The 14,374-nt window shown below is 42.6% G+C and overlaps 1 protein-coding gene across 1 annotated transcript in view; it reads left to right on the top strand.

The window, feature by feature from the left end:
• MEGF10 (multiple EGF like domains 10) overlaps positions 1-14,374 on the top strand; it is a 173,534-nt gene that overhangs the window by 81,233 nt on the left and 77,927 nt on the right. Inside the window, exons 6-8 of the mRNA XM_006130122.5 lie at positions 4,405-4,651; positions 5,592-5,712; positions 7,891-8,027. Of these exons, the coding sequence (XP_006130184.2) occupies positions 4,405-4,651; positions 5,592-5,712; positions 7,891-8,027 (505 nt within the window). The remainder of the gene's footprint in view (positions 1-4,404; positions 4,652-5,591; positions 5,713-7,890; positions 8,028-14,374) is intronic.

The raw sequence follows: 14,374 nt of genomic DNA, 5'->3' as shown, positions 1-14,374 counted from the left end.
GTGGACCACAAGTTGAATATGAGTCAACAGTGTGATGCTGTTGCAAAAAAAAAGCAAATATGATTCTAGGTGTGTTGTAAGCAAAACTCGTGAAGTCATTCTGCCGCTCTACTCTGCACTAGTTAGGCCTCAGCTGGAGTACTGTGTCCAGTTCTGGGCGCCACATTTCAAGAAAGATGTGGAGAAATTGGAAAGGGTACAGAGAAGAGCGACAAGAATGATTAAAGGTCTAGAGAACATGAGCTATGAAGCCAGGCTTCATGAACTGGGCTTGTTTAGTTTGGAAAAAAGAAGATTAAGGGGGGACATGATAGCGGTTTTCAAATATCTAAAAGGGTGTCACAAGGAGGAAGGAGAAAAATTGTTCCTCTTGGTTTCTGAGGACAGGACAAGGAGTAATGGGCTTAAAGTGCAGCAAGGGAGGTTTAGATTGGACATTAGGAAAAAATTCCTAACTGTCAGGGTGGTCAAATATTGGAATAAATTGCCAAGGGAGGTGGTGGAATCTCCCTCTCTGGATATATTTAAGAACAGGTTAGATAGACATCTGTCAGGGATGGTGTAGACGGAGCTTGGTCCTGCCTTGAGGGCGGGGGGCTGGACTCGACGACCTCTCGAGGTCCCTTCCAGTCCTATGATTCTATGATTCTATGAAACAGCAGCCTTTGGTGCATAAATTCTTTGTTGCTTTGATATAGGATTCAAATCAGCTTCCCTAAATTGTTAGTACTGATATTATCATCTTCTACTGAAATAGTTATGAATTTGGAACTTTTATTTCTTTTTACTGTATGGTTATCTTCCCTCTTCCTTATGTCCTACATTGTGACAGATGACTTACTACCCTAATTTGGTTTGGTAGATGTCTCCAGTTGACACTTTCTTCCACTCCTGTATGTTTGTGTGTGTGTGACCTTGGAGCAGAAAGGACAGTCTTTATAGTAGCTATTCTGATTAAACTCCAGCTGACAGTCTGTAACCTGAGGATAGTCATTAATTCAAAGAGGACTCTTCACCAGATTAACAGCTGTGTGACTTCCAGCCTATCTTAGTCTTTGAATGTGAGGCAGAAGTAAGAATAGTCTCATATAATATTTGGTAAGTTTAGTCTCCAAAGCTAATTAAAAATAAACAAATCTCTCTACAGGAAGTATTTCAGTCCCTTCCTTTTCCCGTATTTCTTTTGTGTATTGTAATTCATTATCTGTTTCTGATAAATCATTTTAACTTCTTATGAGGGACTTTATTGATTAGAGTGATACTATAGAAGTAAAGTATGAAATGTATCTGTTTTGTGCAAGAATATTATTTAACCCCATTAATAATTCAGATGCCTCTGAAGTGATGCCCAAAACTCACAGATAGAAGGCTAATGATGGACCAAGAATAACAGATTAATTTTATAACAGTAATAGTTTCGGTAAAATGCTCTGGCATTGTGCTATAGTGAAATAACTAGGTAGTCAGTATTTGTTTCCCACCTTCTCATCCTTTACAACAGAGAGGCTATGTCTACACTGGCCCCTTCTTCGGAATAGCCATGCTAATTTAGAACTTTGGAATAGGGAAATGCACAGGGGATTTAAATATCTCCCGCGGGATTTAAATAAACTTGGCCGCCGCTTTTTTTTCCTTGGGGAAAAGCCGAAGAAGAGCGTCCAGACTGGTGCGATCCTCCAGAATAAAGCCCTATTCCAGAGGATCTCTTATTCCTACTTACTTTCAAGTCTTTTCCCCAAGCCGGAAAAAAGCTGTTTATTTAAATCCCGCGGGGGATATTTAAATCCCCCGCACATTTCCCTATTCCAGAGTTCTAAATTAGCATGGCTATTCCGAAGAAGGGTCCAGTGTAGACACAGCCAGAGTGACCATGAGTTTGGAAAACTAAACAGTGTTTAAGTGTTCTTTATTTTAATAGGTCCCATATGAACAGAAAGAGAACAGCATACCAGGAAACTAAAAACATGTAATAAAATGTTCAGCACATGTCTCTTACAGTAAAATAGTCTAGAAAAGTTCAAGTTCAGAGATGCACCATGTTCAGTCTCTAACTTCAGTAGATCTCAAAGGGACATTCACAATCTAAAACAGCAGTCTGATGCTGTAGCTGTTAAAAGGCATTATAATGGCTGCAGAAGGCCTGCAATGCTTCACAATTGTCACAGGTTGTGTAATCCTGCCATTGTACATATTGTTTGGTTCACTGTTACTGTAGAAGTGATACAGGAGCAAAGGCCATCTGCATGTGTTTGAGATTCATTAAACTGTTTCTCCAAACTTCTGTTTGAATGTTGGCAGATTGCATCAAATATCCCACTTCCAGACTTCGGTAAAATACTACAAACTGCAAATTGTTAGCCAAAAACTTTTTTTTGGCTAGCAGTGCTTTTTGTATATTAAAAGAAGTTGGGCCACATTCACAAGGGGGATGCTTATGGCCTGTTTTATTTTATTTGAAAGAGCTGCTATCAGATGGTTATTATAAATCCTTCAGTTCTTCACAGAGGGTTTTTCTGACATTCCCGAACAATCAAGTTTATTTTTAATTTCTCTGTGAAGAATGGCTGAAATTGTCCTTTTCAGTTGGAACAGGAGGAGGACAGTAATATGGATCCATGATGGTGTGTGAAGGAAAATGAATTTGGTGGCCTCCATACGGTCCTGAGAGAACATTTGTCTGTCTCACAAACATACTGCACACATACATATCATTCAGAACAGTTGGTTTCCTGAAGAGAAGTTGAGGACTTATTTAGCATAGGGAGAACGTTTTGTTCTTCCTCTGGACATTTTCAAAATATTGTGTTGCTTTTCCCAGGCTTATCTGAGTTATAATGAAATAAAACCTACAGTGAAATACATTGTGGTGCATTGTACACATAATCTAATACATAAATGAATGCTTAAGTATCTAAATGAGAAATGGAACAAGAATGAAGAGATGAAGGAGATGCAATTATTCCATGTTTTTACTCCATTATTCATATTCTATCTATCTATCTATCTATCTATCTATCTATCTATCTATCTATCTATCTATCTATCTATCTATCTATCTATCTATCTAATTTTTTAGCCACAGTATGTCTACATATTCAATAGCTACATTGTGAAATGCATATTCCAGTCATCGTTTAGAAAAATATGGTTTGAGAAGAAACTGTCACATCAAAGCATACCATAGCTCTTAGGAATTACCCAGGACACAAGTCATACAGAAGGCAAAAATTCCTTAAAGGACCCTAATCCTTTTTATTTGTGTAGTCTGAGTGATCCGTTTCTATAGCAGAGTAATTCTTACCCCAAGGAGATGTCTTGAGATCTTTTGTCCCACTCTAAGAAAGTAGGTCTGTTCTCTGCTTGGCTGCTCTGCCCCAGGAGAACGCTGAGCGAACAATGATGTTTAATCATTAAGGAGAGAGTATGGGCATCCAGCGATTGCAATTGAGATTTCACCACTGCACTATTGTTATCAGCAGAACATACACCTTAAAAGAAGTTCCTTTGACCTCTATGATTAGCACATTTCTGGTGAACTCTAGATAACCTTTATCTTCTATTTTGTTATTGAAAACTCCTATTTCTCATTTAAACAAAACATCCTTACTTTTGAACATTTTATTTTGAAAGTGAAAAACCAAAATAGGGTTTACCCTATCAGGTTTTGATGGAGTAGAATGTAGAAAACAAAAAAATACATAGTAGAATTATTATAAAAACATATTGGGCTAACTCAAAATATGAAACTGTAGCCTTACTATTATATGTGTCCCCTTACTGTTTAACCAAATAACAGTTAGCTTCTGTTGTCTGATGGAATGTTTATTGCATTGCTTATAGCACTGTCAACCAATAGTATTGTAAAACATGAAAGGAAATAGCTGTAAGTATGTAAACAAGGTGTAAGTTTCATGTTTAAAAATTGTTGTGAAATGTGATCCTCTTCTAATGAATTCTTTACATAGAATAACTTCAGTGTGGGCTTTAGATATGATATGGCTCCAAATTCAGATTATGAGCTAAATGTTGCTCTTATTTATACTCTTGTAACTCCACTGAAATAAGTAGCCAAATGGAAAATACAGTCTTTTGTCCCTGTAACTAAAGATTCACTATGATCATAATTTCTATTTCACATCAGAATGCATTGAAGGAATTTGGAACTTATATTTATTTCACTGTAGATGAAGTTTCAATTTATTTTAAGGGCAGGATGAGTCCTATATTTTAAAAACAGGAAATTAAATCCTACCTGGCTATCAAGATATTTAAAGACCTAGGAGAGCTGAGGTATCCCTGCAAAGATACCAGTACCCCATCTCGATATCTCTGAATCATTATATCTTCTGTATTGCACCATTCATACTTACAGAAGTGCTGTGACATTTTCTTTCCACTCCTCAGCATGTGATAGTGACCACTGGGGACCACACTGCAGTAGTCGCTGCCAGTGCAAAAATGGAGCCTTATGTAACCCCATCACTGGAGCCTGCCACTGTGCTTCTGGTTTCAAGGGCTGGCGCTGTGAAGAACGCTGTGACCAGGGGACATATGGAAATGATTGTCACCAAAAATGTCAGTGTCAAAATGGAGCCACCTGTGATCATGTGACTGGAGAATGCAGATGTCCTCCTGGATATACTGGTGCTTTGTAAGCAGAGGGTATATTATTTACTGTGGGGAAGGTGGGTTTTGGTATGGCATTAACCCTTGGGCAAAATATTTAGTATTTAGTAACCTGTGTGAATGTTATGCTGCAAGTGCCTCTTTTAAAACGTACCAGTATTTATATCTGAGTATAGGTCCTTCTATAGACTTATCAGGGAATATTATTAAAATGCTACAGCATAAACTCTTGGTAAGATGCAGCTGTTGCACTAGTAGCACCAGCAAATTTATATAAAATCATTCCTGAGGTTATGGTTCTGCAATAATAAGTAGTTGGTTTACATTTAGGTTGTAGTATCAGTTTGAGAATTGACTTCAGCTTTTAGATTTGTGTTTAGATTAGCCATTTTACCTCCAGCCTACTTCTTTCAATGGAACTCAGGACCGAGTTTGAGTGCTAATGGCTACATTAGGAAGCAGACATCAATTAAAGATTTGAGGGGATTGATTTTAAGGATTAAGCCCAATTTTTCAAACCATTCTCTGAAGCTATGCTCACATTTTTGGAAGCATTTAAATGGGTATTTACACACATGCAATAGAGAGTTAGATGGGTAGTTCTCTGTTTTCATGCACAGACTCCTGGTAGAAAAATAGCTAGTGAAATTTATAAAGGAACAGAACTGGCCCAAAAGGAAGCAAGGCCAGGCAAGCCAACAGCATGCTGATCCAAAGCTTTTCCTAAAGAATCTCTGCTAGCAAAGTTCATGTCAAGATTTGGGTTCAAAATAGAGTTGGTTCCTATGACACAATTCTTTAATTGCTAATTTTATCCTGTATAAGTTATTTCTCTTTATTGCTGAGTGCTTGCCTTTTCATATTTATAAACTGAAGAATTATGTGATAAAAAAGTAAATGAGAGGGGGAGAGACTGAACTTTGCACATGAATGACAATTATATTGATTATTCCCCAATTCTTTAGCTGTGAGGATCTTTGTCCCCCTGGCAAGCATGGGCCACAGTGTGAAGAAAGATGTCCATGCCAGAATGGAGGAGTATGTCACCATGTGACTGGGGAATGTGCCTGTCCACCTGGATGGATGGTAAAGCTGCTTTCTAAAATAAATATAAATGGAGTAAATTTCCATGTTTGTGGATTTCAGGCATCTTCAGACAAAAGAGTAATTGGAAAAGCAAAGACAGTCTGACTGCAGCCAAGAACAACAGGAAATGTATTTTAGCACATGGTACCACCACAAGGGATGAGAATCAAATATAAATTCTGGATTGCCTTGTTAACCTTTTCAAAGAATATGAAAAGGAAAATGGGCTTCTTGCGGCATGCAAACAGCATCTTTTGGAATCTGAACAGAAGTCGTGACCTTGTGGATATAATTAGATATAACTGCTACATTTTGAACAGCAGCACCATTAAATAATCCTGTGGTGGCCTTTGTGTATATTTCCAAATATATGGTGCTAGTCTCTTCAAAGAAAAGTAGGTAGTAGGCAAGTTTTGGTGGCATCTTCATAGCCCAGGAGTCCAGTGACATCAGAATATTAGCTTCATTAACTGATCAATGGGCTTTCTATCTCTTTGCACCTCACACCAGCAAGGACCCATTCCTATCATGTGGACAAATATGAGGGGCTCCACTGGCTTCCCACATGGGGAAGAGAATTCTGTAGTACGGGGTGAGGCATTGTTTCAGCAGTTTATGTCCTACAGCCAACATATTTAATCATGCTAGATACCAGGATGTTATAGATGGTCTTTATAATGGTACAGTACAACAAACAAAACAAATAAAATGTAAAATAATAGGCAGTGAACCCAGGGTTACCATTTCTGGCAAGCATTGGAAAGGAAGTTATAATGATGTAATAGGCAATTTTTATATAGTCAAAATGGAACCACTTATAATTTAGATTCAAACTACCACATGGTATACATGTATCATGTGATCTTATTGCTGTTATCCTCAATTGTATTTCCCTCCTGATGTCTATTGGTCTTGCTGTATTTGTTTTTAATTAGAGCTCATCCAAAAAAGCTAATATGTTTTCTGTGAAAAACTTTGTACAGAATGAAAAATTTTGGCTATTTTAGGAATATTTAATAGAATTTTACAATAATATCAAAATTGATTTTTTTTTTAAGTTTTTGTTCCCACTCCTCCATTTCTTTCCTCCCTCCTTTTATACTTGAAAAGGGTGTATGTTTCTCATTTTTTGACCAAAATAATTGTTGCATCTTTCATTTTGATTCAAACACTTTTGTTTTATTAAAATTTTGACCAGTTTTATTCTATAGTAAATGCTTTAGTAAAGAGTCCAAAACTATTCAGATGAGTCGTAATCCTATGTCGTTTTGGTGCTACCATAAAATAAATGATGATGTTGAAAAAGTATAAGTATTTTCATTAATTGTTGGCTTTCATATTTGATCTAAATAAAATGATTAAAACTCAGTATGTCAGATACTAGTGTAATGAAAAACCTACAACATGTAAGTATAAAGCTAATTTTCTGTCCCAAGTCAACATTTGAGTATGCCTGTTTATTGATTTTTTAATTTCTCACTTTCTTGCTGGGTAATCCTGTCAACACTGACTTTTTAGCTTTTCTTAGAAAGACTGGTGTAAAATGATCAGGCACAAATTTCGCAGGATCTTATATTAGTTTTGCTTATATGGCTTTAAATGTGTTCTTGAATTGCCTTCCTAAAAGACTTAAGAATGGATTCTCCTCTCACGTGTACAACTGTAAATAGCTCCAGGGATGTAAATATAGAGGCTCAAAAACAAGTGTCAATGAGAAGAGAATCATGCCTAAGCTTTTAAGATGTATTAATTTATAACAAAGTTGCCAGTATAATGTCTTTATTTTAAACACAAAACAAGGTAAATGGACACTATCGCAACTGTTACATTTTATGCATTTTTAACTACTAAGCATTTTTGCCTGCACTAGTATTTAATTATGTGGGTAAATAACGAAGACTTTGATGTCAGCTGGTCTTAAATATCTAAATGTTTACTGTTGCTTGGAGAAATAGTTTTTGACTAGCTTTAGCTTCCATTATAGAAATCCCAGCATATTGTCACCTCAAATCTGTGGCAAAACATAGTCTGTGTTTAAGGCTAAAAAAGAATCTGGTATTTTCTAGAAGAGCATGAGCAGTCTGATATAAGATCCCATTAGTCTCCTTACTTATTTCCTATCTCCTTCTCTTCTCCAGCTGCAATCAAGCCTAACATTTAGATTCTGTTTGTAAACAGGGCACAGTCTGTGGTCAGCCTTGTCCAGAGGGTCGCTATGGGAAGAACTGCTCCCAGGAATGTCAGTGCCACAATGGAGGGACATGTGACTCAGCAACTGGGCAGTGTCACTGCAGTCCAGGTTATACAGGAGAACGGTAAGGAAAAATTACCAAATTATACCAAGGATTTTACAACAAAAGGAAAAATTAGGAAGCAGATTGAAGCATATCATCAGTGATACCATTCAGAGTATTATAGATTTGTCAGTTATGTCCCCTAAATGATGATCAAAAGTAAAGATGAAAGTACAAATCTTGAAAGATGTTTAATCCCTGTGAGCAAAGGTTTAGATTAGGGCCTCTCACATTGTAGCCAATGTACCCCCAGCAATGTAGAGACCCCTCTCTTCAGGATCTACAGCCGTAGTCACCAACCAGTAGATCGTGAGCTACCGGTAGATCTCAGGGGCTCTAAGAGTAGCTCTTGAGCCTTCTCTGAACTGTGCGCCTGTGCAGTACATTTACATTAGATTTCCTCATTTGAGGAGCAGCTACTCACTGAGCAACCACACAGGTGAGTAGCTGCAAGGAATGGTGGGAGCTGAGAGGTCGGGAGGGCTGAAACACCCCAGCCAGCTGACTGTGGCTTTCACAGCTGGAGCTAGGCGCAGCCTCCCTGGGCTGAGCACAGGGCAACCGGGCTGGAGGGAAGAGAAGCAGCTGCCCGGCCAGCTGGCTGTGACATTCAGCCCAGAGGAGGCTGAACCGCGCTCCAGCTGATTGGGTGGCTTCCCCTCTGCGCCTGCCCACGTGGAGCTTGGTGGCACCCTGGCTGAGCACCATGGCCAGCTGGCTGGGCAGCCGCTTTTCTTCGCTCCAGCCCGGCTGCCCTGCGGTCAGTCAGGAGCGAGCGCAGGTCGGAGGCTTCCCTCCGTGGCTAATGTAGGGAACTCCCTACCCCCGACCTTGTTCCCTCTCCTCTGCCCCAAACTTGTCCACCGCCCTCCTGGCCCCCTGTTCCCTCTCCCTTGCCCCCCCACCCTGCTGCAGAAACCTGCCCCCCCGCAGAAACTTGTCCCCCGGCACCCTGCCCCCCCTGCAGAAACCAGTTCCTTCTGGCACCCTGTCTCCGACTACAGAAACCTGTCCCCCTGCTCCCCTCTGCAGAAACCTGTCCCCCCCAGCACCTTGTCCCCTGCTGCAGAAACCTGTCCTGACACCCTGCCCCCTCTCCCCTGCTCCCACTGGCACCCTGTTCCCTGCTCCAGAACCCACTAGCACCCCTCCCCAGTACTGTGTCCCCTGCCCCCAAATGACTTTTCTATGGGTCAGTGACACCTGACTCAAGGCAGGTTCCCTGCCATTCTCATAAATAAAGACAATGCAGAAACTTTTTGTGTTTAACATAGTATTCTATTTAAAAATGAAGCCTGGCCAACAAACCCCCAATTGGGGCCAAGCCCCCATCTGGCCACAACCACTCCTGCACTCCCCCTTCCCCAGACCCTAGATCTGAGCCTATCAAACACTGGAACCTCATGCCCTCAGCCCCTCACATACTCCAACCCAAACTTCTGCATCCTCACATCCGCAAGCCTGTGGCTTGCTTAGTATCCCAACACTGCCCAGCCTGGAGCCCCCTCCCCAAGCCAGTGTCCCCTTCTCCACCTCCTCCTGCTTCCAGATTTCCTCCCAGAGCTTGCACCTCTCACCCTTTCCCACATCCAGATCCCTCAGGGTATGTCTACACTACAAAGTTAATTCGAACTAACTAATGTTAGTTTGAATTAACTTTGATAGGCGCTACACAAGCGCTCCGCTAGTTCGAACTTAATTCGAACTAGCGGAGCACTTAGTTTGAACTAGGTAAATCTCATTCTACGAGGACTAAGCCTAGTTAGAACTTACTAATTCGAATTAAGGCGTGTGTAGCCCCTTAATTTGAACTAGTGGGAGGCTAGCCCTCCCCAGCTTTCCCTGGTGGCCTCTCTGGCCAACACCAGGGAAACTCTATTGCCCCCCTCCCGGCCCCGGACCCCTTAAAGGGGCACGGGCTGGCTACGATGCCTGTGCCAGGTGCAAGCCTGCCAGCACCCAGCCAGCAGACCCTGCACCTGGCACGGCTCGAGCCAGCCACCCAATGCCCCCCAGCCCTCCCCCTCTTCCCGGGACCAGGCTGGCGGCTCCCGTGAGCTTGCCCGGGACCGCAAGAGGCGGGCATCCGCCTGGTCTAGTGCGGACATCGTGGACCTTGTCCACGACCTCCGCACTAGGCACAGGAAAGTGGCCGTCTAGGGCAGGAGAGCTGTCAGCCTGGCCACCCAGGAGCAGGTGTGCATGAAAATCAAGGTGGTCCAGTGAGACCCCCGACCCTGAGCCCTGAGCTTACAATGGCCATCCTGGGTCAGACCAAAGGTCCATCTTGCCCAGTAGCCTGTCTGCCGACAATGGCCAACCCTAGGGACCCTGGAGGGGATGGACCGAAGACAGTGATCAAGCCATTTGTCTCATGCCATCCCTCTCCAGCCTTCCACAAACTTTGGGCAGGGACACCACTCCTACCCCCTGGCTAATAGCACTCCATGGACCTAATCTCCATAACTTGATCTCACTTCTCTTTAAACTCTGTTCTAGTTCTAGCCTTCACAGCCTCCTGCAGCAAGGAGTTCCACAGGTTGACTCTTTGCTTTGTGAAGAACAACTTTCTGTTACTAGTTTGAAGCCTGCTACCCATTCCTTTCCTTTGGTGTCCTCTAGTCCTTCTATTATGGGAACTAATGAAGAACTTTTCTTGATGCACCCTCTCCACCCCACTCATGCTTTTAAAGACCTCTATCATATCCCCCCTCCATCTCCTCTTTTCTAAGCTGAAAAATCCCAGTCTGTTTAGCCTCTCTTCATATGGGACCTGTTCCAAACCCCTCATCATTGTAGTTGCCCTCCCCTCTCCCACCCTGTCTCTTCCCCTCTCCCACCTCCTTTTCCCAGTCTCCCCCAGTTTTGTTCAATAAAGAGAGATTCTATTTTTGAACACAACTGTCCTTTATTTTGTACATCAGGAAGGGGGGCTAGGGAAGGGTAAGTGGAAGGAGGTGAGGGAGGAATGGGGTACGAGCCCCCGATGGGGAGGACTGGGCTGGCTCTGTGGGCTTCTGGGGGTGGAAGCTCTCCTGCAGCCCCCCAATTGCCCCCTCTGCCCAGATGGCAGCCTGCGGCAAGTGCAGCCGGTCTGATGGCCGAGTGCTGTGCTGTGCCCAGTGTGGGTACTCTGGGCAATCCAAGCCAGGACTGCTTTGCAAGCGGGGCACCCCATAGAACTGTCTGTCCAGGGTGGGGGTCGGGTCCCTTTAAGCACAGGCCTCGGCTAGCCTGAGACAGCAGCTCCACGCTCTAAGTCCTCATCTGATGCCCTGCCGGCACTGCTTCTGGCCATCCTTAACCCCGGTTCAGGGTCCACTCTGTGTGGACATGCTAGTTCGAAATAGCAAAATGCTAATTCGAACTAGTTTTTTAGTCTGGATGCGTTAGTTCGAATCAGCTTAGTACGAATTAACTAATTCGAACTAAGTTAGTTCGAATTAGCACTGTAGTGTAGACATACCCTCATTCCCACCCTAGAGCCTACACATCGTATCTCAACACAGCAACAGTCCAGCTAGACTGCAGGGCTGTGTCTACACTGGGCCACTTATTCCGGAAAATCAGCCACTTTTCCGGAATAAGCTGCGAGCTGTCTACACTGGCCCTTGAATTTCCGGAAAAGCAACGACACTCTACTGTACAAAGTCAGCCGCTATTCGAGAAAAACTATTCTGCTCCCGCTCGAGCATAAGTCCCTATTCCGGAACACTGTTCCGGAAAAGGGCCAGTGTAGACAGCCCAGTAGTCTTTTCTGGAAAAAAGCCCTGATCACGAAAATGGCAATCGGGGCTCTTTTCTGGAAAAGCGAGTCTACATTGGCCAGACGCTTTTCTGGAAAAAGGGCTTTTCCGGAAAAGCAGCCTGCCAATGTAGATGCTCCTTTTCCGGAAAAACTGAAAACGGAATAGTATTCCGTTTTAAGCAGTTCCGGAAATTCATGCCAGTGTAGACACAGCCCAGGAGTTTTTCAGGATTCTGGAGATATCCCAGAAAAACTCTTCTGCATCCAGGGTTGCATTTGTTCTTCCGCTTTTTTAGTGGAAGAGCAAACAGGCTCTTTTGGTCACCCCTATATTCCTCTTTCCACAAGGAATAAGGTGGCTTCCAAAAGAAGGGTTTTTTTCTGACATTTGGTCCAGTGTAGACAGGCCAAATGTTGGAAAAACCTCTTCCTACAGAAGAATTAAAAAAAAAAAATAAGCAGCAGTATAAGGATTGGGGATAGCAAGTGATGGAGAGGAGGAGAATAGAGAGGGCGGGTCTTCAAGGAAGGGGTGGGTCTTCAAGGAAGGGGCGGGGCTTCAAGGAAGGGGCGGGGCGGTAGATCTTGGCTTGGTCTGTCATTTAAAAAGTGATCTTGGGTGTAAAAAGGTTGGAGACTACTGATCTACAGGATGAGATAGTTTGAGAACCAAGAATGGGGTGAAATGGATCAATGAGAGGATCTTCCTTTTGCAATTGTGGCTAAAGGATGAGATAGATCACAGCTATTCAAAACGTGGCCCACGGCCCATTTGTTTGCAGCCCAGGGTGCAGTTTGGGTTTACGTGGGGCACAGCACGTGGCCAGGAGCTGAAACAAAAAAAGTAGTCATTATAATGAACTTCTGTTGATATGTGATTCAGTAGTTAAATTCCTGGACTGTCATTGCTCACTAAAAGTGCTGTCCTATGGGTGGAAATGGGATAAATATTGCATTTTATTAATATCAGCAGAACTGACTTAAATGGGGCCTTCATGTTGTGTAGTCTTGCTTTAATCTTTGTATTCATGCCTGTCAGTGTGAAAGAAACTATTTGCATATATATGCAACCACACTTAAGTTTGTGGCCCTTGGCATGTGCTGTGAGTAGTATCATTGTGGCCCCCGGAGTTTCCAAAGTCGAGTAGTCCTGAGAAGATGAAGAAGCAGAGATTCATTTGCTCTCTGAGCTGGCCTACTAGCCCACAGGCCACATGCAGCACATGGGGATTCTGATTGTGATCCACGAGTCATTTTCTTTACTTTTGCCCATGAGCAGATGTGCTAGATTCCACTGGCTTTTGTCCATGTAAGGTTTTTTTCCTACTAGTATTACTAAAGTGACACACACACATAAAGCAAGGGCATGTTAAGTGAGGTATGTGCTGATTGCACACAACATTGACTGTGAGAGCCATGTGCTCCCTCTGCATCCAGTCAAAACTCTGCTATAGTTCAGTCGACACACCCTGCGAATTTTAGGTATGCAAGGAGACCATCTTGGTTATGACAATCTTGTGGCCCATTGAAATGAAAGAGGGCTACTCATGCAGTCCACTCTCTACCGAGGTTGCCCATTGCTGGTCTAACTGCTATTGAAATGTTCCTCAAATATATTTCATGGCAAAAGTAGAGGATAGAAAGTGCTGAAAGAAGCGCCTTCCTGCATACCTTTTAAACAGTATACTACCCAGTTGCTGAAGTCCACAGTAACTTAATCAGTGGGGTTGGGCCATAGGATCTCTGCCAAGAATGATAGGTACCATCACCGCATTCCACATGCAGTTCCAATACAGACATGCACAGGATGTGGGAATAACCCAACTAACCATAAGAAAGCACAAACAAACCCAATGAAGAAAAACATCCAGTGAAGAGCTATTATTGTTGCCAAAATTAAATGTTTGCCTCTGTGAGGAAACACTGAAGATTGTGCATTTAAACAGATACAGGCAAATCAGAATGAAAGCACAAACCAGTTTCATGAGAGACCAGGTGATATACATGAGAACCTGCATGCTGCTCATTTGTGTTTCTAAAGACAGATGTGGCTTCTATCTTTCTAAGCTGAGATTCAAATCTTCTGTAATAGTAAAAGTCTTACAATACAGAAACAATTAGTGGCCACAGAGTGTATATCCCTTGTCCAAATTAGATATACAAAGAGCCTTCCATCTTTGGATCTCCTGTACAGGGTCCAGGCACAGTTGTAGTCCCTGTATTTGTCAACATTCTGGGACTCTTCCCAGCTAGGGTACTATTTATCTCACAGTAGATGGGGTGGGGCAGAAGGACATGATTCCATTGGCTATTCCACACCAGTTGACCAGCTGTGGAGAGAAGTGCTTGCTATGCCTCCCCAAGGGGTGTGTGTGCAGTGGCTATGTTCCTACTAGCAGCTAACAGCATGGTGTGAACAGGTATTAGATTGCTCCCTATATCAATTTATAACTTCAGGCCTCTTCTTCTGATTCCTCAGTGGAGTAGTTGCACTAATTAAGACTCCCTCACACTCACTTAGTCATAGTTGTCATAATGGCATAAAAATATATCGGCCCGAACTGCTCTTTCTGGATTAGAATTAGAAGGCATTTGGTATTCACAAACTCCTTACTTTAGG

This window comes from Pelodiscus sinensis, chromosome 6 (assembly GCF_052426305.1).
Source record: "Pelodiscus sinensis isolate ZL-2025 chromosome 6, ASM5242630v1, whole genome shotgun sequence".
Taxonomy (NCBI): Eukaryota; Metazoa; Chordata; order Testudines; family Trionychidae; genus Pelodiscus; species Pelodiscus sinensis.
The sequence above is the reverse complement of the archived record's forward strand: the minus strand, read 5'-3'. Positions and strand labels throughout refer to the sequence as shown.